General features: G+C 40.1%; 1 protein-coding gene across 2 annotated transcripts in view; it reads right to left on the reverse strand.

Moving 5' to 3' along the window:
- Positions 1-2,247: 2,247 nt before the first annotated feature.
- Positions 2,248-25,796, reverse strand: part of MED14 (mediator complex subunit 14) — a 34,661-nt gene continuing 11,112 nt past the window's right edge. Inside the window, exons 9-31 of one of the 2 annotated variants that reach the window (XM_066314046.1) lie at positions 25,633-25,783; positions 22,972-23,083; positions 22,221-22,346; positions 21,355-21,433; positions 19,624-19,783; positions 19,056-19,250; positions 18,366-18,500; positions 17,869-17,945; positions 16,216-16,376; positions 15,791-15,937; positions 15,612-15,703; positions 14,230-14,382; positions 13,756-14,025; positions 12,366-12,521; positions 11,720-11,831; positions 10,980-11,111; positions 9,768-9,950; positions 8,865-9,100; positions 8,053-8,232; positions 7,746-7,853; positions 7,171-7,296; positions 6,361-6,550; positions 2,248-2,842 (exon numbers count right to left, since the gene is read on the reverse strand). In XM_066314046.1, coding sequence (XP_066170143.1) covers positions 2,769-2,842; positions 6,361-6,550; positions 7,171-7,296; positions 7,746-7,853; positions 8,053-8,232; positions 8,865-9,100; positions 9,768-9,950; positions 10,980-11,111; positions 11,720-11,831; positions 12,366-12,521; positions 13,756-14,025; positions 14,230-14,382; positions 15,612-15,703; positions 15,791-15,937; positions 16,216-16,376; positions 17,869-17,945; positions 18,366-18,500; positions 19,056-19,250; positions 19,624-19,783; positions 21,355-21,433; positions 22,221-22,346; positions 22,972-23,083; positions 25,633-25,783 — 3,355 coding nt within the window. In that variant the 3' untranslated portion in view covers positions 2,248-2,768. The remainder of the gene's footprint in view (positions 2,843-6,360; positions 6,551-7,170; positions 7,297-7,745; positions 7,854-8,052; positions 8,233-8,864; positions 9,101-9,767; positions 9,951-10,979; positions 11,112-11,719; positions 11,832-12,365; positions 12,522-13,755; positions 14,026-14,229; positions 14,383-15,611; positions 15,704-15,790; positions 15,938-16,215; positions 16,377-17,868; positions 17,946-18,365; positions 18,501-19,055; positions 19,251-19,623; positions 19,784-21,354; positions 21,434-22,220; positions 22,347-22,971; positions 23,084-25,632; positions 25,784-25,796) is intronic. The other variant, XM_066314047.1, reaches the window with a different exon arrangement.

The raw sequence follows: 25,796 nt of genomic DNA on the forward strand, positions 1-25,796 counted from the left end.
GAGTAACTTTCAGCTGACAGATGAAACTGAGTACATGCCTAAAGACAAACTGCAGCTCGTAAAGAAAAACAGCTTCTGGTTTTATGGAGCTTTGTTTTGTCTCAGCAGTTTATCATCAGAGCTTGTTTCCCTGCAGCCTTTGTAAACGTTGTTAAAAAAAATCATCTGCAGACTCAAAGGCGACCTGCGGAACACTCAAACCTGGAAAAATAACAAAGAATTGAAACTTAGTTTCAAACCAAAACCCCCCAGAACCTCACCTTGATTCCACTCCTTGTCTGAGTGTTTGCAGGGCTCAAAACAGCTTCTTCTCTGTTTTCTATCTTGAGGAAACCTTAAACAGGATCAGTATTTGTTACCTGGAAAACCACAAAATCTGTGGCTGCTATTGGGAATGGCTTTTTGGACACCTAAAACGTGTTTCCATCTGACACTGGCTAACATTTCTAAGCCAGAGCTATGGATCAGCTCAGAACAACTATTTTTCCCCTCTATAATTCAGGGCCCTCATCCTTGTCCCACAAGTGGGTTGATCAGAAACTTAGAAACCTCAAGAGATACTGAAGGATGTGGAGTCACTGCAGCACTTTCAGTGAAATAAATGGACAAAGGAATCTGCCATAAGGAAGAAATCTACAAATAGTCCCAATGCAGCAGGTGGTCACATCATCTGGCTGCCAGAAAAAGGGACTGAACACATGGAAAATGAAACTTAAAGCTGAAGTTGTAAAAACACATGAAAAACAAAACTTAAAACTGCAGTTGTAAATACACAGTCATTGCTTTGAAAGGAACAAATGTCTCTGGTGAGTGGGAAATGCTTCCTTTTACTAGTAGTGTTTTCCTTAAGAATTTAATTATTTAAGAGAAATGTTTAAAATGTGGCATATGTTATGTGTGCTGCGTATAATCTAAAACCAAATTCAACCTTCCCATCATCTGGGATTTGGAGTGTCAGTCCATAACCATCTGTCAGTAGTTACAGGTTTTGTTTTCTCTGCCCTGTGGGGAAGCCTCTCCCTTCCCTTTCATTTCCAAGTGCTGAAGCTCTGCCACCACCACAGTCGACATCCCCTGCCCCTTCCCAAAACAGGTACTGGTCACGTGTCAGGAAGCTGATTTTAGGCATGGGAATGCTCCCAGCTCAAAACCAGTGACCAGCACAACAGCCAGTCTTTTTCAGATATCCTCGTGTCACCTCTCAATTTTAAAACATCAGTTTCACTGTAAAAAGGCAGAAATATGGGCTCTTTCCAACTGAGCAGCAGCAGCATTTAAAAACTGCGGGTTTTCACTGCAGGGGATGAGTTTTGTTTCTCAGAAGCAGAAGCTGTATAACCATCTGTTAGATACACATGGGTGAGAGCAGCAGTGACACAGAACTCACTCTCAAACCACAGGTCCAAGGCTGAAATTTGAGATGGGCACCAAGCAAAAGGTGATTTCTAGTGGCTTCAGAGGAAGAAGCAAGTGACAGTCCTAAGGGCAATTGGCAGCCTTGAAGACAGCAAGGCAGGCTGGAATACATTCACTAAAAGATATTTAAAATTAGTTTAAAGCATCCTTCAGCTGAGCAGGGAGCTCCCAGAGCTCTGCAAAGGCAGGGAAGCAGCACAGCTGAAAGTCACTGTTGTAGGAATTCAGGAAATCAACTTCAGCTCCATAAAAATTTGAGAATACTGATCCAGGAGGACAAATAGTTAAATGACAGAGTAACTCCTAAGGGTGGACATTTTACTCAATTACAAGAGCCTACACTCATTACCGACAAAGTTATCTACAAACATCCAATTCAGGCAGTTAAGTGTGAGGTTGTTTCTTTTTTGGATCAGCCTCTCCAAATTCGTGGTATGGAGGTCCAGCTTCTACCATACCCACCTCTACAGTAAGACAAGAGTCTGTTATTACACACTCCGTGACAGATGACAAAAGCCTCTTTCTTCCACTAAGCTTTGCTTTTGGGACAGAAAAAATGTAGTTCCTGGTACAAGAAATGAAGCACCATTGTAAGTAGCTACTGGTTATTTTTACAACTAGGAAAATGAACAAACTCTGTTCTACTCTGATTCAGAACAAACTGAACCCAGATGATAAATAAATAAAGATTTGTTGGGGTTTATAACTTACCAACATGTGTGTGTGCATAACCAAGATTAATACAGAGACAGTGCAGGAAGAGTGAACATAAGAGATGTGAGCAGTGGCTACAAGGGAGAGGAATAAAGTTTAAGATGATACAACAACTAGTTTAAGATTTTTTAATCCAGTTTATTAAATATTGCTTTTTGGGGACATGTTTACAACAAGCCCAAATAAATTGTTTAAGGATTCAAAGCAGTCATATTAAAATACAGCTTCAATATAAAGTTTGTCACAGTTTTACAGTATTCAAAAATGACAGACCTGCCTTAAAAAAAGACTATTACACCAAAACATAAGAAAAAACAGAAAAACAAACAAGTTTGGCATTTTCATAATCTTTATAGTATAAAACAGAATATTAAATCTATTACCAGCAAGCTGATACTTCAATCTATTACCTAGTCTGAAGTGTCTCCCATTAAAACACACTATACAACAGCACTATACAAAAGTCGTGGTGATACTCATGTGATGAAAGTGCATCCCTGAAAGTTTGCCAGTTTATAGATAGCTCTTAGAAAAAAAGGTAAAATTAAAACGTCCTCTTTTAACTGAAGGCTTTATTTTTTTTTAATTTATTTTTTTTTTGCTGTTTTGTCTCACTTTCAGCCTTCTTTTAAAAGTGTCTAGGGACGCCCCCCAGGGGGCAGCGTAAGATTAACCATCAAATCACGAACGGCTGCAAATATTGTGCATTCACCTGGAACAGGGAAAAAAGACAGGTTAGCACCGCGCCCCGGACAGCCCTTCCTCCCTCTGGAGCAGGGAAAAGACACAGCTTAGCCCCACACCCCACAGCCCTTCCTCACTGAGCCCCCTGAGCCCCCAGGGCAGAGCCTGGCTGCAGACACAAACTCCCAAACCCCAGCGACCTCCAGGGACGTCGGGATTTGTGGGAGTTAGCAGCTGAAGTAGCTCCAGCTTTCCCAGCAGGACTGCTCTTGTTGGTGATGGAATTGCGAGTAGCTCTTAACTTTTAATTGCTTTTGAATGTCAGATTGAATCTATGCTAGAATTGATTGCACACGGACTGTGGTCCGATTTTTTTCTGTATGTTATTAATTCAGAGCACCACATCTTACAAAGAAAATAACTCAACTTTTTCAAGTTATATTTCTATGGATTACAAGCAGAAATGAAACATTTTGAAAGACTCAAGTCTGAAACAGCTGGAAGATGTTTTCTGTCCTAAGCTTAGTCTTGGAAATATTTCCAATTCCGAGACTGGGCAACAGTCAGGAATCTGTTTCTTTCAACCAAATTGCTCTGGCTCTATCCTTGACATCTAAACTGTGAAATAAAATACAGAGCAGGTGGACTCTGTTTCCAACAGATTCAATACTGAGAGGAAAAACCAGCCACAGCTACCTCAAGTTTTAAATACCAGCACTTGTTAACAAAAACACATAGCTTAAAGAAGTTAAAACCAGCAGAAGCGAAAGGGTTAAATAAGAACACCAAAAGATGAAGTAACAGTCAGCTGTGATTTTCATCTACTGTTTCCTGCTAAGAGAATACAATTAATAGCCACTGTTGTACTCTGGCCACTGTGGGCTGAATTTTTCCTGCATAGTTCAAGAAATATCCATTAGAAGACATTGAATTTTGCTGCTGAAGAGCAACAGTGTGAATGAAGAGATAAGAGCAGAGCCTGTTGGGATACATTAATCTCAACTGCCAGACTAGGGATTCCCAAGATTATTTTGGGCAAGTCATTATCATATCAAAGCTACAAATCTGGGCTAAATACCATCCACTGCATCACAGAAAATCAGACACTGAGAAATGTTTAGTCGTGAAGCACTTTAAGAATCATCACAAGTCCCTTGAGCTCCTCTCTAAGGGTCACCTCCAGTATCCAGAGGGACTTTAATTTCCTTACCAGATTGATGTCCACTATATACTGTAGGTTTTGGACTTACAGCTCAATTTTTAACTTATTATTCCAGGGCATTGATTTCCTCTCAGTTCATACAAGTATTCCCCCAAAATAAAGTATTTTCTCCCACGGAGGCATAGGTAAAGTGGTATTAGAACAACATGTACTCACAATGAGTCAACATTTTACTGTTAAACACAGCAGAATGTGTTTGCCCACAGATCTGAAAAGAAAACTCTTTCAAAAGAACTTACTTTTCAGGCACTACCATTTTATTAAGAGGAAAATTAAGCTGAATACAAAATACTTTCTCACAAAGAGAGAAAGGTAAAAAAGATACAGCCAGAACAAGAAGGCAACACTGATTCCAGGTTACAACGACAGTGCCAGTAACATCATCTGTGCACGATGGGAGGCCCTGGTCCTTCCTGACTCAAACAGTGAAAAATTCCCTTAACCAAGCAGATTGCAATTAGTGCAGCAGAGAGCTAACAGGTAGGAAAGTCAGGAAAATCCTGGGTACAGCACAGGAGCAGCAGAAGAGAAAGGAGCATCAGACGAGAAAGGACACACATCTGGGATCTCCCATGTACTGCTGTTTTAAGAGAAATCTCCCAGCTATCTACTTTCATCTGTTGGCTCTCCTATCACCTTTCAATGGTGAAAAAAAGAAGATATTCTTGTTCTCTTCGATCAGATATAATAATGTATATTTTGACAATAAGAACAGAGGAAATTGCATTTCAAGTGTCCTCAGGGAAGATCCTACTTTTGCTGGGTGATGGTGGAAATAAAATCATATAGACTCATTCTTTCTTTTGGGAGTCAGAGGAAGGACTACTACAAATTTCCTCTGCTCAGCCAGCTACTATCTCCTTTGCCTGGACAAGGTTCTGCTTGTGACTCCAATGTTTTCCCTTTGCTTTTTTCCCCCCTGTCTATACTTTGCTCCCTGTACTGGATTCCAAAACTGCTTCAAAACTTGCATGACAAACAAAAACTGTCCATTCTGATCTACCTAGTGACCATCAGAAAACATCTCACCTCGCATCTCCAGAGCAGCTTTGACAGTTACTTGCTCTGCCTGTGGTATTTTGTGGAGGGTTTACTTCAAAACACAACTCAGGACAATAACAAGCAGCAAAGCAAGAACCTACCCTTCCCCACACCAGGGGAACTCTGTGGGGAAGCACCTTCCAAAAGCAACACCTGAAGTTTAGCTAATGTATTTTGAAATAAAAATGCTATACAAACAACAGCTCTTTTCCACATACAGAACTCCTACAGGGAACTCCACATGCCCTCAAGGCTATTTTCTCTTCTATTTACCTACACTATTACTACATGTTAAACAGAAAGTGCATATTAATTTAAACCTCATCACAAGTTTCAGAAATGTACGCATATCCACACCAATTTATGGTAAACATTGCTCATGTTCTACCAATTGAAATAATCCATCAAGCATAGTTAAAATTACTGCATAACAATGAGATGAATAGTTATACAAAAGAGAAGTAAGAGTAAACTCCAGATTCACAACTTCAATCTATCCACTGGGTTATTGGAAGAATTTTGTTCTTCATCAGAACTGAAAGTTATTGTTCTTATGGTTCTTACTGTGTATTAGGACCCCAAACCACTGCTTACAGACAACATGCTGCCCAAGAACCTGCTACTGTTCTTCCATATTTTAGATACTAAAAAAACCTAGAAGGCATGACAAACAAGAGGGAAAGCAAAGCACAACGCTGCTCACAGTGCACTACCTACAGGCCAATGAACACTCAGAACCACCTAGCTCAAACACTTCACAGCACGTCTGGTGGACAGAACTGTATGCACCCCTGCTAGTGGACACACTGACAAAGGAGTATACAACCACTGCAATTACTTCTAAATCATTCACAGCACGTGGACAAGTTCTGATAACTATTTTAACATCCCTTTATATTTTACTGTTAAGCTGAGTAACTTCATAATTAACCATGAAAACTGACCCTTGGCCATGGCATATTTCTTGTGACTCATTCTAGGCCCATCAGTCAAAAAGTGTGACTCTTACTGAGCAGCAAGAGTTGGGCCAACAAGAGGTGGGTGCATTCTATCACTTGGGCAGAACAGCAAAACCCAGCCTGAATCATCAGTGCAACTTTCTGCTGTGTTGCCAGTACTTCCTATTAAGTTATGTATTGCCTGTCACATCAGGAGTTTGTAATGACTAAAGAAGTAAGATAGAAAACAAGAAGAATTCAGACTTAAGAGGGTTTAGTTTTACACTGGAGATTTGTCACAGATGTCTGGGTGAAGAGAATATATCTACTGGACATGTACAGTACCTGGTCGTGGTGAATTCAGTTCAGCAAACCTCTTTAGAATATTGCTAACCATCATTGGAGCAGCAACAGAAGAGTTCTGCTGCCTGGGAATGTCAGCCTGTTGCGTTGTACCCGAAGCCATATCATAAATAATTGGGACAATAATGCTAACAGCTTCCTGTGGGACTGTTGTTTTCTGTGTTAGCTGAAGCTGTGGGGAAACAACCCAAAAAGTGTGTTAAATTCAGTGTGACCATGTACTTCAGTGCAACTTCTGATATAGTTAAACACTCCTGGCCTACAGACAGCAGGTACTTCAACCCCCTTGTTTTCAGACATGAATTCTGTAACAGGGAAATTATCAATCAGGTGGAGACTATCTATTGTCTCTCAAAAGCATCTCACAGTGAGCATTGCCTCAGGCACAACACTAATGTTGATTTGTTCTGAACATCTCATCCCTGCTCTCCTCTCCCACCACCACTAAGGAGCACATCACCCCTTCTAGGTGGTTAGTGCCTCAAAGAAGAACTAAACACCCACAAGCTGAGCACTTGAAGATGCAGCCCAGAGGGAGCTGAACTTTATATGTTGTCAACATCCCTCCAAGAACACGAAACACGAGGAGCTGCTGTGCTTTAGTAGGAAGGAGAGTAGGAATATGAACCGAACTCATTACAGAAGAGATCCAAGCAAATCCAGGATTCCAAACAGCACAACACTTTTAGCTATTACAGCTGTCAGATACAGTGGGCTTATGTTTTGCTACGAACTCACGATGATCCCAGAGACATGCAGGGTTAGAATTTTAAAAGAGATAGCTCTACTTACAAAAAACAACATTTTGGATTTCAGCACAACAGCAGGTGTTCCTGGAGGCGCAATTGGCGGAGCACTGGGGGGGATTGTTAAACAAAACTGCACGTTCCATTTCAGCTGACTTGCCTGGTCAGGGAACTGTTCAGACAGAGCAGCATAAAGAACAGCAAAGGTCTCATGTCAGTGACATACACAGCTATGAAACAGGGAAGCACCACAAAGTAGAATGTGCCTCTTTAGCTAAACCTGCAGATGTTGCCAGGTTTAGAGAAATCAGAGTAACCCCAAAAGAACTGAGCAGAGTAACACTACCAGAAAGATTGCAGTCAGCCTATGCATGTTGTGCAACATGTGCCTGTTGTGCAATAACATATCGGCAGTTCTTTAAAATCATCAGTTTAAATGAGAATTCTTGAGTGTTTCCAGGAAAGCTAGCAGTAAAATGAAAACTTCTCCAATAATATGAAATAACTTATATATAAATTGAGAGCAATTCCTGTGTTTGTAGATAAACATGAAAGAGCTTTTTTTCAAGAATTATAATAACTAAAATTGGGTGAACTAAATAAATAGAACAGTTGACTCACCAGCTCCAGTTTCATGATGTGTACGCAGTCCCTGAGGATGTGTGTGGGAGCCCCTAGTAACTTTGTGAAGGCTATCAGGGTGTTTGCTTTAAAAGGTGGTCCTGCAACCTAAAGAAAGACATTTATTTAGTAGTGCCTACTTAGATAATAAATATATCATTTAATATGCAACCAGCATGCACAGCTGTAAATTTTATATTTTGCAGCTCTTAGACACGCCAGTGAAAGTCAGCAGGACCACTCAAAATAATACCAGAGATTAAAAGCAATGCACAAAAATGTCAACATTCTCGATTTCAATACGTACCCTTGTTTCAAAGAACTTCTCCAAAACCTGTAACTCCTCTGATTTCCACTGTCCTGTATTTTCAGGTGTTACTTTCAGCTGCAAAGTCTGGTTGGTTTTGGGATTGAGAGCAACCCTGCATTTCAGTGCCTCCGTCTTAAACATAATGACACCTGGTTCATTGGAGTTTATTAACTGTAGCTGCATAAAAAGGAGATTCACAGTCAATTAGTCATTCATTAAATGGCATGAACCCACACACACACATTCTCACTTCGTCCCCAAGGTGATCAACCTCTCTTTCCAGAAAGAAACAAATGATATTTTAATACTGGTAAAATTGCCTTGAGAATTAAGCTTATGGCAGATTTGGTTTCTTTCTTTGTCACTGAATCCATGTCACAGAAGTGAAGAGACACATTTGTCTGTCCCAAACCCTAAAGTAACATTCCTGACTGAGCAGTTAACATTAACCAGTAACTCACTTCTCTGGCAATCCTGAGTGGCATCCACAGTAACCCCATGGCTGTTCTAGTAAACTCCCAACTGACATGTTAAACCCAAAGAAACCACAGCATCTGAAACTCTGGTCATAGACTTGCTGTCTTAACAGTTACCAAATTTCACCTGACCAAACAGGTTTTCCACATCTAATTTGTGTGGAAATAATAAATTATTTCTCTAAATTTTGACACTTTAAATGGCAAAAATCCGAAGTACAGCACAAGTCGAACAGCAAGCAGTTACTTCATTTGAAGCATTTTAGTTTGTGCCTGATTTGAAAGACATGGAGCAGTCACATACCCACAGGTCCATTCCAACTGAAACCTTACCGTTTCCTGTTGTATGATCCTCTGAAGATGCCTCCTCATAATCACTGACCCAAGGAATCGCTCAAGAGGGGAGCACAGATAGCTGCCAGCTAGTCCTGGCACAAGCCCAGGGGTAGGAGAGGGCAAGAGCAGAATATTCAAGGCACTGTGGGTGAGGATTGTAGGAATGGATGCAGCCCAAGAGCGCTGAGGTAGTTTCCGAGGTGGAGGCATGCTTGTTGGCATGACTTGGGAACCTGTGGGGACACAAGGACTTGCAGTAAGGGAGGATTTAAGCTGAAACATAAGATATGTGTTCACTTTAATCGTCACTATTCATCAATTAAGTCCTCTAGGCCAAAGCTCAATCCTTCTTATTTAAGAATTTGCCTGCCTAGTGATAGGCATCAGACAGACAAGGAATTAGTTTTGACCCTGAAACCATGCAAAGAGTCTCATTAAAATCCTCCTCCCTTTTCCTCTTTCTGCAGCATGCCAGCAGACAGCAGGTTTGCACAACAAACTCAATGGGATGTAAAGATGGCTAAATCAGTCGTGCAAGAGCAGCATTACAAATCCATTATGTGAAAAGTTAGTATTTGGGTTGGCAAATGTGCCTATCATTGCTTTCACTCTGAAGACTTTTCTTAGTCACGGAGTTGAGTAGTTCCAGACTGATTTCTGCACTGCAACAAGAGCTATCACCAATCCTGCTGACATTTATGCAATATGCTTTAGCTCAATTTTCCAATTTGTTACTGAAGATTTGGACTAGGACAGAATAAAGATTTAATTTCCTTCGACATTTTACTGCACAAGGACAGTAAAGGACTATTAGACTGACACAAGAACTACCAAAAGGAACACAACTAGGAACGTTAAACACGAGTGTTTCACAGTTACAACACTGATAAAGAAGCCTACTTGTTCCAGCTCGTGGGGAATGAGAGGCATCAGGGACAGGTGAATGAAGGGAAGGGTTGGCTGGTGACATTCCAGGCATCCGTGCTGCTGGTGATGGACCAGAGACCTGGGGAGATCCCGGCCAATTCCCTGCACGCTGACTGGGTGACATCATGGTGTATGGTGAGCTTGGGTCTATGGTACCTACAGATGTTACAAGACCATCATTATTTCTTCAAAAAGTAAAAGGCTTTCTAATAGAGAAATCTAGAAGAGGCTTACCAAAATCTGTAAAGCATGAAAGTACCTGCAAGCTTTTAGCCTATTTTTTACAGCCATATAAAACACATGAGCGGGGACAGAGAGTAAAAATCAAGATACAGATTTCAAGGGTTTCCAGAACTGAATGTTAAGGAAAATTTTCATGTTCAACAAGTTGGTTGAAAACCAACCAAAAGGTGCTCTTGGACTTGTACTGCCCCTTAGCAAATGGAACCCTCAACCAGACAATTCCTTATTTATTCAGTATCATCAGTTCTTTCAGCTATTGCTGCAAAGGTTTCTCTGCTATACAGCCTGATCAGAACCTTACACCTACTCTGTGGGACATCTCTCTCAACTCATGCTCATCTCAACAGTTGAACTGATGCATGAAAATTACCATCTGAACCGTTCATTTGTTGTGATCTATAGAACAATCTCCAATGCACTGTGATTACACAAAGGATAGTTTTGGCAGCTTTCCAAAAAAACCAACCAAATTAATAAAGGAAACAACCAAAAGGCACGTTGTTCATATACAGATGTGTCAAACCAGCCAGACTTTGACAACATTTTCAAATTGCAAGTATTTGAATTTCTAACCTGTTCCAGTTATTTTTTCCCAGAAAGGAAATGTAAGCAGTGAAAATCCACTAACTAATCTAACAAAAGAAAATGCTCATTAAAAGCTGCAGCCACTGTTCTGCTACAAGACAACATTGAACTTCCCTACATTAGTAAGCAGAAAGGAGTAACTGAGAGTCAATTTTTAACATGTTAGGAATGCCTCAACATGCCATGCAGCTACTTTTGACTACTGTTAACACTCACATATATGAAAACAGCTACTTGAACCAATTACAAACCATGAATTTTTCTCAATTAACTTACGTCTGCTCTGAATGACTTAATTTCAAGAAGCAAATCTGCCCTCCCTGTCACCATATATACACCTGCCAGTAAAGAACTCACCATGTGGGCTGGCAAAGTTAGCTGTTTGTCCCATTGTGATTCCAAGAGAGGAAGGTGAAGGAGTTGGACCAAAGGATGCTGGTGATGGTGCCCTTAAAGCCCCGCTAGGTGAGCTTGCAGCATGCAAATTTCCTGATCAAAGACATTACATCACTTGACATACACATTTCCCATCTTTCTGTTCTAGTTTTTTTCTATCAGCTGCTCCCTCCTTTTTAGGGAGACAGCAAATAAGATTCAAGAAGATTTGTTTTTGCACTCAATGGCTTTATTTTGAACATGCATGACTGTTATATTTTTCAGGTTGATTTACCACATAAAGGAAACTTCCCATGATATCTGGCTTGAAGAATGGCATTTCCCCCTTGCCCAGCCCTTCCCAAATTTCAATATTTTCAGCTGTTGTTCTACAACAGCTGGGAGCAGAAAGCAGAGCTTTGGTGATGAAAAGCTTTTCTGGAGAAGCAGACATTGAAAATTAATAGGCTTTTGTTTTAGCAAGTTATAAACTGTAATAATGAAACAGTCCCAAATATTACACAGCTCAAGATGACAGTTATACTTAATGGGGTCTTTTAGCTTCAAAATGTACTTTACAAAACATGCATGGCAGGGCCCTGCTTTTTTTCCCCAAAGTGTAAGGGGCTAATCTGGGGCTAAACGCAGCTCAAATAATAGAAGAAACATGCATGCACAAAGACCTATTTTTCTAGTCCAGGATCAGCTCCCAGCCATCCTACCTGGTGACTGTGTGTGCATCATGGACGGGGAGGGTGTCACTGTGTTGTGGTAGGAGGTGGGTGGTGAGGTGAGAGGATATGCTCCCGAGGCTCCTGCCTGTTTTGCAAATGGCTGAAATCGTCAACACAGGACAATGAAAACTTTTGATCATTTTGTACCAAAACAAAAGTTAAGTAGATGCAGGAGAATACTAATGAGGCTTTGGTCTTACAGGTTCATCCATACAGTTGTTTGATTTTTTAATACTATCTTGTTCAGTGCTCACTGTTTTTTGCAGTTTGTTCTAAAGACGTAATACCTCTGTATCTCTCTACTTTTATCTGCCACACTGTAACAGCAAAGCCTCCTGACTCTCCCTCCCATCTTTTATCTTAAACACTTGTTTTCTCTCCCTCAGTCCTTTGCTTCTAGGCAGCAAGTCTCATGTGACCTTCCAAAGCTGCTGTTCATGTGCTATGGGCTGTTTACACTGGAATGAGAAATGGCAAAATAAATTAATACATTTTGCCCGAAGGGGAATTGTGCAGCAGAGTGGGTTTATAGTCTCCCTTTCCATTTTGTTACTGCTAATCCCTTTAGAACATGAAGTTCTTAGAAATCCACTGTTGTGGAAGACAACAAACATTAATTTTGCCTGAAGGGTACCTGTTGTTGTGGTTGCTGTGGTGGCTGCTGGGGTTGGAGCTGTGATATCAAAGAATCCATCATGTCTCCTCCAATAGGGGAAGGTGGGTTGTCATCTTCATTTACAGATCGTCTCCGTGCATCCTGGTTGCTGTCAACAAACATGTTCAGGAATGTCTGTGGAAAAAGCAGTTTTGTTACCAATTTTCCCATTTAAATTTTACTATACAAATGAAGGCAGTATTTGCTAAACTTTAAAACTATTAGCTACAGCACATATGAGACAGGCAAGCCTCTGGAACTAAGTACTAGTGGGCATTCATTAATTACAGTATAATTAGTCTGCAAAATCTACCAATTCATAATCAGAGAGACGTGGCTCTATAACAAGAAAGATCTCCTGTAAATTGAAATACCAACATTTTTCTTCTCTCCTTAAAGGTAAGGAAAACTACACATGGAAATACCTGTTCCAGAAAAACTCACCAGTATCCAGAACCTACAGGGCTGCTGTATCACACCTACAACTGCCCTGTTTGGTTAAGAACACCTAGGTGACCTGCTCCACAGCATTCTCTTGTGCCTAGAGGAACCTGCCAACTTGAATTAATTTCTTTTCTACCTTCTCATTTCCATTCTCTTCTACCACTTTATACTGGTGTCTTACAATCTCCTTTCCATTAGCCTTTCATTTGGTATTTGTTTGAAGAGGCACATGTTCAGGATTAGTTAAATGCAATACCAGAGAATCAATATTCAGTTGCAACTGTCAGAAAAAAAAAAAAATTAGCAAATTAACCTGTTTCTCAAAGGGGGCCATTTTCCTGTATTTCAGTGTAACTAGCACTGAAAAAATACCTCAGGTATTTTGTCAATGCGGACAGATTCATTTTTCAGAAAGAAAAAATAAATACAGAACCAGCACTGTATTTAGAGGCAAAGACAAAGGCTCCCGCTACACACTGATGGAAGCTGTTTTAAAAGAGAAGTTTCTGTCTAGAATCCTCTGACATGGAGTATTGTCCCACCTCAGCTTATGAGCACTGTACTCTGACACAACACAGCTTGTGAGGAGCAGTTGCTGCTAATCCTGGAGCACACATCTAGCCTAGTCACAAAGCTTCAGCAAGTTTCAACAAAAGGATGCCTGAATACACAGGTAAGAAAAATAAAAACCCTAGCACTTGATGGGAGTTTTTGTTTAAGGAAATGTGTTAATTCAAACCAATTAACAGATTAGCCAATAAATCAAAAACTTCCTTCTACGCTCAGAACTTCGAAGGAATTTTTTGCGGAAGGACCGCAGCTCTCCACAAAGAAAACCTCCACCAAGCCCTTCACCTCAGATTCACCCTTGCAAGTCGAGAAGCTCATTTATTCACAAGCTGCCAGAAAGCACAGGGGTGGTCACCTTTAGCCCAGGAGCTGGGTAGAAGCCCTCCACTATCTTGCTGTTGTCAAAGAGGCTGTAGGCGCCGTCGCGGATGGCCACCACGCCGCGGCTGCGGCAGTAGATGTCGATGCAGTACATGTTCCTGAAGGCCAGCCTGATGTGCGTGGGGGACTGGGGCAGGATGGAGAAGCACTGGTAGGCAGTGTTGGTGCGTTGGGTCAGCCCCAGCATGGGCACCGTGGGGAGTTTGTTGATGGCGTTTAATGGAGCCTGAGTGTCAAACAAAACCTGGGAGAGACAGGAGATGGAGAGGTCAGGTTGGTTATCCAAAAGGAAAGGTCAGGGAAAACAAGGCATTGCAGGAAAAAATAGATAGTTTCTGGCTATCAGATCCATAAACAATCATAATAACCCTTGAAGAGGACAGTTTAATCATAATTCAGCTCCCTGGTGTCTTGCAATTTTCTTGAGAGAAGTTGTTTAGAACATTACCTGTAACAACTGCACCACATTTGGCGTTTTATTAAACATCTCCTGGAGCTGGTGCAGAATTGTGTTGTGACAGTTACTGCAACCTGAGTTTGGGCCAACTGTTCCCAATGAAATGTGGAACTTCTGGAGGATGGAGTTCCACTGAATGCTGATCTGCAAAGTCACAAACATAAAATGATCTTGGAAGCTAGAACAAGTAGGCTGTAATAACGAGGTTATAATAAAAGATTATAAGGAAGTTGGTCAGATTTGATGTTTCCCTCCATTTTTCATCAAACCTCAACAGATTCCTAATACATCTCCCTCAAAAGCTGCTGTGGTTGTGAAGAAAAAAAAAAGCATTCCCAGCTTTAACACCCATTTAGCTGCCTGGATTGTTGGCAACCACAGAACTGGGCACTTACATCAGCAACTCAACCAAAAAGCAAAGGAATATTTTCTGCCAAAGGTGAGAGAAAGAAAATTAAACTCAAGAGACACATGGTGTGGAAAACTGATTAGTGAGTTGCCCGAGGTGGACTGGTTTTCTTAAGTTACATTACACAAAAATGAGTACTGGATAATATGTAAGGAAGTAAAATGCAAAGTCCATACTACTGCTCTGGCTACTTACATATACATAACACACATACGTATACATGTATACATGTATACATACATACATACATATATATATATATATATTTACATACAATTCCCAATAAAATGCATATTAAATATCCTAAAAATTCAGCTTAGAAAATGAACACAGAAAGGTCTCAGGAAGCAAATTTCAAGTATATCAAGCTACTTTGCATAAGTTGCACACAAACTATATTTTAATCTGAAATAAACATGCACTTACTTCCTCCTCTACTTTGCACTTAACACAAAGGTGTGAACGAGTATTTAGTTATGTAAATAATTAGCAAGTTGTAAATTCAAATACTACAGAGAAAGCTAGAGCTCTGAACAAGAGAACAGCTATAAAATAATCAATGAACACCTCATTGAAAGCACAGCACTACATTTAAAACTTTTTTACACTCCTCTCTTTTAAGGCAAAACTGGGCATCCAGCTTACACATACCCATCCATACATCCCAGTACAGCAGTCATCAGTAACAACATTTACACAAAGTTTTTCAGAAAAAGGCTGCTACACCAGCTTTCATCAGAAGCACACAACTCTCCTTCCCACAATATAAAGCATCTAATAGAAATTCTCAAAAATCCTGAACTAGCAAGCCAGCAAATCACCAATGCAACACCCTCTGTCTTTTCTACATTCATCTATTAAAGTTTCACTACAAAGAAAAATTGTGCAGCAAGATTCTGAGAAGTCTAAGCCTACCCATTCTGTTTTCAATCATACATTTAAAGTTCATTTAGGAGTTACTCACTGAGCTCCCCTTGGTAGTTCCATAACAAAGGATAAGTTTTCGGTAGTTGTAGATCCGAACTTCTGAAAAAATGTTTAAGTGGTTGGGGATGTCTGTGAAGAGAGGAGGGAAAAGAGTGAGAAAATCACAGGCATCTGTAAGCCCACCATTTTGCCAAAAAGGAGGGGTGATTTCTGTACCTGGTAAGGATCGTGCAAACTCCAGGACACACTCGTACAGCCGAGCAATGCTGTTCCAGTCATTAAGGAACATCTCGACCACCTTGCGACCTCCAACTGGTTCAGACAACTGGTTTTCATACGTCAGGTAAACGTGACGGGTTGGTCCTGGAGGGTGAGGAGATGGGAAATACTGATCAACCCAGTGGTTCCTGAGCTGTGGCTTACAGACTGTGAGAGAACTGTGGCAAGTGACCAGGAAGCACATTGAAAGAACAAGAATGCATCAACTCAGCAGTCAGAATTTTGACTGAGGTACACTGCAGTTTATTAGAAATCTTAGCAGCAAACAGCTGTCCAGTTACACCAAGACATTAAAACTACTGGAACAGGCAATGTAAACTACAAAGAAACAAAATTTACCAGTGTTCCTCAATGCAACTTGCCTTGCTCCCTGGATGAAGTGCTGTTCAGGGGGCAGTTTGCAAACACCAGCTCGGCCACCCACGTGCGATTATTTCTACCTTGTAGTCGGAAAGTGCAATCAAGAAGAGACCGGTCCAGAGCCTTCTGTGTTTCCTCATTTACACCTTTACAGGGAGGAATTCTATACATGACAAAAACAAAACCTCCATTAGACACAGTACAGTTCCACAAGTAACAATGGTGCCTTCTAATATTTCCTGAAAGATTCCCAAGTCTGGACATGTGAAAGAATGAACAAATCAACAGCAGAGGCAGCTGGACTGCTCAGTGAGATAACCTCTTCCTCTTCAAGGACTGTAATAACTGTGTCACAAAAGCACTCTGAGCCAAGACCACTTTTTACATGGATTTAACACCTGCAAATTACAGACTGTTAAAGGATCTGCTGAATTGTCCTTACCTCCTGGTGAACTAAGAGCTCACCAATATAAAGCTCTTATACAGAGAAATAAGCCAAAAAAGATGAAAATAACTAAGTTCTGTCACAATCTGAATTCATTTGCCTTCTAGAACAAGCTTGCTCTACATGCAATGAACAACCTGGCAGTTTCCTTAGTACTCACTAATTTATTCGTATCCCAATGTGTGAATTGAGCTCAGGGGACAGACTAAATAAAGCTTAAGTAAAAACACGCCAAATTCTTTTTCAAATTCCTTGAGGATCTAGCCAGAAATCTCAGGTTCCACCCTTAACTTCAGCTCACAAGTTCTCTGCTCATATGCAAAGTTAAAAAGGTAGAGCCTGATGCATTTAGAGACTGGTGCCTTTATGTCACCGTATATTTCTGCAGCAGAAAAGGAGTTACAAAGGTTTTACTCTAGGAGGTGTCTTTGGGATTTTTGTTTTTTTGCTTTAAACTTTATTTGTTGCAGGTCCAGTTAGTGGCTGGCATTCCTCAGGGTTAACACAGAGGCAGATACTATTGGCCTCCTATTAAGAATTTCAATATAACTATTTCAGTAGCCTATATGATACAGGAGAAGAGTAAATTTGCAGATGATGACAAGCTGAAGGGAGAACTTCACATGCTGGAGGTCAGGGCTGCCCTTCAGAGAGATTGCAGATGGCTGGAGGAACAAGTTAACAGGAACCTTATCAAGCTCCATGAAAAGAAATGCCAAGTCCTGCACTTGGTCCTAAATAACCTATTAAATCACTGTATGATTCTCAGATATTTCCTCCACAACCTCTTTACCATGCAATTGTCTTTTCTGGGATTCCTGGCATTTTCCTCTGCAGTTTCACGTAATTGTCAAATGACATATGGAGTATGTAGGCCTCTGATCTATCTAGAATTGCATGTTCATGAATCATCACCACATCTTCCTTAGCACTGCCTGGATTTAAGGATTGAGGACTGTCAAACTGTGTTCAGAGCCCCTCAGTTTAGGCTAATGAAGGAAAAAAATTGCAGTTGGCTTTTAGTCTAGTCTAATTTTCCCCTTTCTCTAGCACTGCTTCACATGCAAGTGCAAGACACACCCTTCCAAAAAAAAAAAAAAAAAAAAAGCCCCTGTCCTGATATTTTTATTGCTACTCTCCAAACAAGCCTTTTTTTTCCTCTTAAGTGTACGTACAGTAATCAAATGAAACACAGAGAATATCCTCTTACTTTAATAAACGTATTGCATGGCTGAAGCCATCTCCTTCTACTTGTACTCCCTGGTGAGGAATGTCCATATTGGATAACTAGGAGTGAACAAGAAAAATGTTATTTCAAGCAAAAAACTTGTAACATTTTCAAGGATTTTTTAATTTCCCCCTGAGGGTGACAGATGTTTCACATCCTGAAGCACTGCAAAGCCAAAAAATGGTCTGTGCAAATGTGTTATAAAGTTGTCTCCCAACCCTTCCCACAAGTGCATCTTTCATCCTCATTTTCCCTTTCCCCTCAACTTTTCAAGCTTTTTGCAGTGCTTTGTACTCAAGAGAAGCAGCTCTAACAAGACTAGAGCAACACAGTGCAGAAGAGTGAGTCACCCAGGCTCAGCTGGCAGGGGAAATCCAGAGTGAACACATGACCACAGATTTGCCAAATAGTCACATCTAGACACCAGAATCAGGAGCAGGGGAGGGGAAGAAGGAAACAAAATATTTTTTAATACCTACCTCTATCCGAAGCCCTATAAACGGCATATTTGTATCACACATGGCTACAATATGAGCTAGCACTTTATTGAAGGCACACATTTCTCCCGACCGTTTTGGTTTCTTGGGTTCTATGGAACATGGATCTCCAGATAACTAGAATTAAAATAAAGACAAATGTGCTTGTGTATCTGGAGGAAACACTTTGAAGAGATGTCAGGGAATAACCTCATTCATCTAAGTGTTAAATGACTCACACCCTGAGCACAATCTCCTGGAAGGATCCACTTCAGGTCCGAAGCAACTCAAAGTCTGTCCTTAAAACAGTACTTGTAGATCATTAAGCCATGTCAGCCTGGCCCCAAAAAATAACTCTTATCAGCCCCTGCAAGTCCTTTAAAATCTACATATGGCCCAAAGTGTATGACACAGATACCAGCACTCTGCCTACACAATATATACACACTCCTCTGCACAGAGCTCTGCCTTGGCTCGGAGAGCAGCAGAGAAGGCCTGGCATGAAACGAAGGACAACTGTTACAAAACAGTTTCCCAGCATCTCCCTAGGGAAGAAGTCCAGAGAACCACTACAAGTAAGATGCCAGCCATACAAACACTGGAAACATGGCTGCTAAAGCTGCAATTGATGCTCAGAACCTGTGTTGAGCTTTCCTGCACTGTAACCACCCCAATGGCTTTTGGAGCACGTACCTTGCGCTTGACACCACTTTTCATTTGTTTGCCACTTTTTGTGTCCAGTACCAACTCTTCAATGTTTGGTTTGAACTGCTGTAGTAAAAGTGCAGTGGCAGGGCTCTCATCTCCTTCAGCATAGCTCACAGACAGAAAATGGTACTTGTACTCTAATTCTGTGGGGTTGCCAGGAACATCAAACATTTCTACAACCTGTATTTAAACAAAAATTGAGATGTTCAAGCTAAGAGTAAGTCTAATTCAGTTCTTATCCTTTCCTTTTCAAAGAACAGACAGCAGTTTTTTGTGTATTAACACTGTGGTTAGGAAAGGCGTCCAAGAAGAGAAGAAAGACCAAACCTTTCAGGAAACACAGAGAATGGGAAGATTGCTGAGTAATAAATCTGTATGCACCTTCTGTATGAGCCTGAGGGCTTAACAAACCCACGGGGGAAGGGAGGGAGAAGAGAGAATCAAACATTACATCCATCACTTGTTTGCTAATGTTAAGAGTTAACAATACAACAAACTGCCTGGGACATCCCTGACAGGGAGCAAAAGACAGAAGCATTTTTCAGTTACTCACAATGTAGTACTGAGGAAGGCGAGTGAGTTTGATGAACAGTTTGTGTTTGGAAAGGTTTCCCACTGGATGGCTGGCATAATTAGCTAGTTGAAGAGTTTCACTGCTCACTGTAGGCAGATGTTTTATAGACTGTTTGCAGCGCTGCTGTCCAAGCCAGAACCTTACATGGAGATAAAGGTATTAGTACCCTGAGAACTGGTTTCATGATTCTAACACACTGCTGTGTAGAGCATTAGTGTCAAATTAAGAGTCACTCATATTCTAAACCAACATCACTGAAGCACAAGTTAAATAAAAAAAAAAATCACATAGAAAATTTCATTATATTTTCTTATCACTATCTTTACATCTTGTCTTCAGCTTAACAGACAGCTGTTCAAGAAGAAAAGCCCTGAAATTATTTACTGAATAAATTTTTATATACTACAATACGAAATTACAATAGAAAATGTAGAAGGAAAACATTAAGAAAAACATGCAGATTACAGTTATTTGACGATCTGGAATCTACAATTATATTTTGGTATAGAAAGGAAAATGTTTGCTCCTATATGCTGTTAAACAGTATAGTAAAAAAAAAGCCACTGAAGCTGGATGTCACTCTGAGTCATAAACATACTCAATTACTTGAATAACTTTGAGTTGAGATGAAGAACTACATGCAGGACATCAAACTTACTCTCATGTTTGGAATTAAACTTTGTCCCACTCCAATGGATTTTGGCTATAGTGACAAGGCCAGGGAGACTAGCTAGGCTTGCAAGGGGCTCAGAAATGCATGGCTTGGGTATTCAGTCAAAACTTCCACTGACAACAGCAGTGGAAAGTGTGGGGGCTCAGCACCTCTCCATCACAACACACCACATTTGTGGTCACCAATACATGCCAGATACAGCTGTCCTAAAAGACATTCTGTGGACTGCTGAGCTTCCTCAGAAACTGTAGCACTACCCAAGCCATTATCTCAAGTACATTATTTATAACAAAGGGAGGTTGATTAATTTCTCCAGGGTGCCAGTGCTTCATGCATCATCAAGCTTCTTTTAGAAGCAGAATTCCTCAAATAGAGATTTCACCCTGCAATTAACTCAGAGCACTGGGAATTTCCAAAACGACAGAGCAGGTGGAACTCAGTTCTCATGGAGGTGAAAACTATGTTGGTATTATTTGCTACAACCTCTTAATGGAAGCCAAATGTATCTTGTGTTCAATCTCAGGGCTTTATGGAAGGAAGATTAGAGGCTTAAACCAGCAAGGGCTCAAGTGCTAGAAGATAAACAGGTATTATGCAAATCATCCTAGGCCACTTCCTGGTTTTTCCTCTGTATTGTGAGAAGTGAGATCATTCTTGTTGAGAAACAAGCAGAATTCAGCTGTAGAAACAGAGTGGAATAAAGGACATAGAAGATGAACATGAACAGAAAAAGACTCTCAGGAAGCAAGTGCTCTGCTACTTTAACATGAAAAGACTTCATGCAAAGTGTGCATCTAGCAATGCATGAGGCCACATAGAAGGGGGAATATTAAAGCAAGACTATGGAATCAATTCCAAATAAAATCAGACTTCTCTTCACTGCTTCGAGGAGATGGCAAATACCCAAGGTTGCTTACAACAGTGAGAAAGTATAACCCCTATGCAGTAAAACACAAAACCATGCAAGTGTCCTCATCCAGAATACAAATATGGTGATTTATTCCATACAAACCAAGTGAATTGTTCAAGTCACTTACTTGAGCTGCTGAAGCCAAGGAATGATTCGCTTCATATCATCATTAACAGACTTCTCTATGTCATCAAGTGTCAGTTGATCTGCAAGAGCATCAGGTAGGTGAATGGTTTTAACACAAGTCCTTCAAACAAAACTTCAAACTTTCATTGAGTGTCTCATCTAATTAATCTCATAATCATATAACAGCCCAGGTTCGGGCTTCAAATGGGACCTTGAAAGATCACCTGGTCAAACTTTTTGTGGGAAACGGAACACAGATGACATTATCTAACTGCATCTTGAACATCTCCCAGTGATGCAGACTCCATCAAAACTCTCAGGAGGTTGTTTTAAGGATTTTTGATTTCTCTGTAAAGAATTGCTTTCTCATACTGAGATGAAACTTCTGGTGCAACTTGTATTGTTGTCCCTTGTATACCAACAGATGATCCATAATGCTTGTAAGACCACAGCAGGATGTTATTAACCAAATAAACTAAAAGAACTTCCTTTCTTTTCTTAAGTAATGGGAAACCTGAAGTTAAGACTTGAACAGAAGTAATTCAAGATGTATAAGGTAAATACAATTCTCACTCAGGTCCATGTGAAATGACCCCATCCATTATTAGCACAAGCCAGGAATCATAAGTCATAAAGAATATGCATTGCATTGACCCCTCTTAAAATAATCTTAACTGAACTGTGGCACTTAAGCACTAAGATCCTCTTTTCTGTTTCTCAAACTCCAATACCTGGATGATGACCCAAGAGTGGGGTTCATTTGCCCACAAAACTTTGCAGATCTGACAGAATTGTTCCCATGAAATTATGTCATAGTTCAGGATTCTTGCAAGATATGAAATACCTCCAGGTTTTGTGCCTACTTACCAACACCATACAGCATCAGCTGGAACATTCCAGAGTGGAGATCAACAAATACATGCAAGCACTCTGATCGACCACATGGTTCCAAAATTGGAATTACAAGAGTTGGGAGAGCCGTCTCAATGAATGCTAAACAAAAAAGAGTGTTAATAATTTCACTCCAAATTCAAGCTTGTATTAAAACTTAGCCAATTATAATCAAAAAACCTGTATGTTTCTAGAGAAACAAATTTCGCTGGCACATTATTATGGTGTTGACATAGAGAATCTGAATATAAGAATTTCTCTGTGAAAGCAGTGAAAAACCAATGAGAAAAGGCAGACCAAATCTGAAGATTATTAATCCTTGAATATCTTCTAACTCACTACTTCACAATTACCAATCAATCTAAATCCCAAAAGTTTCAACAGCAGTTTAAGGAAAGTATCATGCAAAACTAGTTCAAGACAATGAAACTTTTGTTTTTAATTCTGAACACAAACAAGTTTTACAGTAGGTAAATTTTAACCCTTCAAGCCAGACTATAATGTTATACCAAGTTCACTTATTACACTGCATTTAGATGTATGGGTATTTTACAAGCATCAATGCAGAATAATTCAAAGCTAAGTTTTGTTAATTTTGAACACATTTCTTTTTTTTTTTTTCAAATTTAAATTTAAATAATGAAAACAAGAAACATCAAGAGAAAAGGAAACCATCCCTAGACCCAAATGGAAATGAACAAGAAAAACTTCAGCAGAAGGCACATACAATTGTCATTAACATTGTAGCTCTTAAGAATGGCTTTCAGCTCCTGGAGTTTTTGATGAGATCTTGCATGGACACTGTCTATTAGGAGTTTTTCTATTGATAGGTGGTCAATCTGTAAAAAAAGAAAAATACTTGAGTAAGCTCATATTTGATGTGTAGACTTTCTGGATTAGCACACTGGAACAAAAGTACTTACTGAAACAATCACTCCAGAAATAATTTGCTTAGAACTGTGGTGAGCCACATTGACTACTAACTTGAGTATTTGGAGCACTATAAAATATAACAAGCTACCATGAGATTCTGTCTGTGCAGCAGGCAGTAGGAGGAGTTTTGAGCTAAGATTAGGAGAAGGTGTAAAAGACACTTCACAAATTATGCTGTTACCACTCCCTATGCAGACCTACTTGTTCTGGATCAAGGTTGGTCCATTTTCAGCTGAGCTTTCTTTCCTCAGGCATTGGTAACTAGCTTAAGCTGAAGAAAAAAGACCCCACACGCAAAACACCCCAAAGCAAACCTTCATTAGGATATGGTTGCCTCTATACAAACACACGTGCAGCTGTAACATGAAATGCAACAAGTTTAAATCCTGCTAACAGGGTAACAATGCACTAACAGACACTGAGTATGGCCAACCCTACTGAACCCAGAAGCATCTAAGGGCTTGCACCTACATCCTGTTGCACTGCTAGTGCTGAAGCTCATGCCATCACTTATATTCACTGTAACTTACTTGTACAATCTAAATTAAAACATTTGCATTCACATTCATTCACATTCCAGTCACATTATTTACATATTTTGCATAAGCAAAGCTCCAGATTACAGCAAAATCTTTTTTCTAGGTAACTTCACAGTGTTTTGAAAACTGTTCAAGCTGAATTAAACTCAAATTTTATTCTAGCATAAGAGATAAATGCAGAAGAGGCTCATACACCACAGAATTATACTAAGTGCAAGCTTTTGCATACCGGAATGACCTTCCCCTAAAAAAAAGCTTTTCAAGATAAGGCCTTAAAAATCAAGCATTTATTCTTGATTCATCCACTACAGCATCTCACCTCCGCAGCTGCAATGGGTTAAATCTGCCTTTCTAAGAAGTGACTACACATTCTATAGCTCCATCCAGTTTTCAGCAGGTTAATGCAGAACAACCTGCTCAGACGACCATGTTTGTTTGTGGCAGTTTTATACAGTATCTTAAATAAACAGAAACCCAGCGTGCCATCTACGTCATTACAGCTGAGATCGTTACTCAAACACTACAACAGCACTGTATTTTCCACAGCTGATAATTTTTTCAAGCTCAGAGCAAGTCCTCAGAAAGGGGGACAACATTAACTTCAATACATCTCAAATTTACAATGGCCTCATATTTTAATCCACAGGGTGCAGACTTGATTCAGTGAGCTTAGACTGTGTCAGCTCCAGTACATCTTCAGCAGATGCTGTAGATAAAAAGCATTTTCTTGGATTTACACATAAATACAGCACCTTCACTAAATCAACTCTATATTTAGTAGCCTAAATATGCTAATTTAGGCTTTTAAATAAATAAATGTAGTATATATTTACTGTACTACCAGTGGAATTCCTACTCTAGAAGTAGAGTTGAAGGCTCCCATGCTTCACTATGTTTCCCACATCCCTCTGTAGCTGAAACCTTGGTAGTTGTTGGCATTCACCAGACAGACTTGTCTGTCAGCACCAGTAACATGATGGACCAAGAGGCTGAAATACAAAGTATGTGCAGGAGGTGGAGGGCACCATCAGCAGCTGTGAGACAGGTGAAAGATCTGAGCTGAGGAGCTTTTCCCTGTGGAAAAACTGCACTGAAAGTGTGAAGACTACACTTTCACTCCAGTTTACTAACCCTCCTAAACCCAATCACTGAAAGCAATGAGACAGACATCCTGATATATCACAGCCACATTTGCTGAGAGACTTGCAGAGGATTTATTACAATATCCAGAATGCAGTTTTTCTTAAATATCTTCAACCAACATCTAGAATGATCCCTGGTGAAGCACAATCCAAGTAGGTAGCTGACTCCAGTTTTGGAGTCAAGCTAATTTTGGATCATTTCAACAATCTCATCTCTAAAATACAGGAATCTGAACATTCAAATAGGACACATGATAAAACCTGGTTAGTGGTAATATAAAACTAAGTTTCACCTAACACTTGCAACAAACAAACCAGATGAGCTCTTCAGCACAAGATTTCCAAATCATAATGTAAGCTTTTCTAAAGTGGATAGCACTGCTGGGTAGCCAGCTCCAGTGACAAGGGGAAGCTGATTTTCAGAGGAGCTCCAAGACAGGAAAGGGAAGAACTGTCTCTCTATAAAGCATTTCAAGCCAAATCCTAATAATGACTGGTATGTTGCTTTTGTTTCCCCCCAGCCTCAGCATTCTCCCTCACAAGTGGTATAATGCACTGTGAAGTAGGTGTTATTTTTAAGATTAAGTCAGGGCCAATAATTTGTAACAAAAATTTGAGGTCCTCACATAAACATCACACAACCTACAGTAACTAGTTACTAGAAATCTTAGAAACAGCTCTTTAAATAGAATCAAAGTGGAACAAACTGACAGTGTAAAGCACTTGAGTTTTTGATTCACAAAATTAGATGCCTCCAGCAAAGCAAACCTTTACCTTCATGGCTCTTTCCATCAGTTTGGAATCACAGGCTGGCAGTGGAGGCTCATGAGATATTTGTAAGGGTTTTGAGACATCATTTTCATCAATTTTTATAGTGACTTTATGGACAGAGGCAGTTCCTGTTTTCCTGCCAAGTACCTGTTGACTTAAAATGAATA

This window comes from Sylvia atricapilla, chromosome 2 (genome assembly GCF_009819655.1).
Source record: "Sylvia atricapilla isolate bSylAtr1 chromosome 2, bSylAtr1.pri, whole genome shotgun sequence".
Lineage (NCBI taxonomy): Eukaryota > Metazoa > Chordata > Aves > Passeriformes > Sylviidae > Sylvia > Sylvia atricapilla.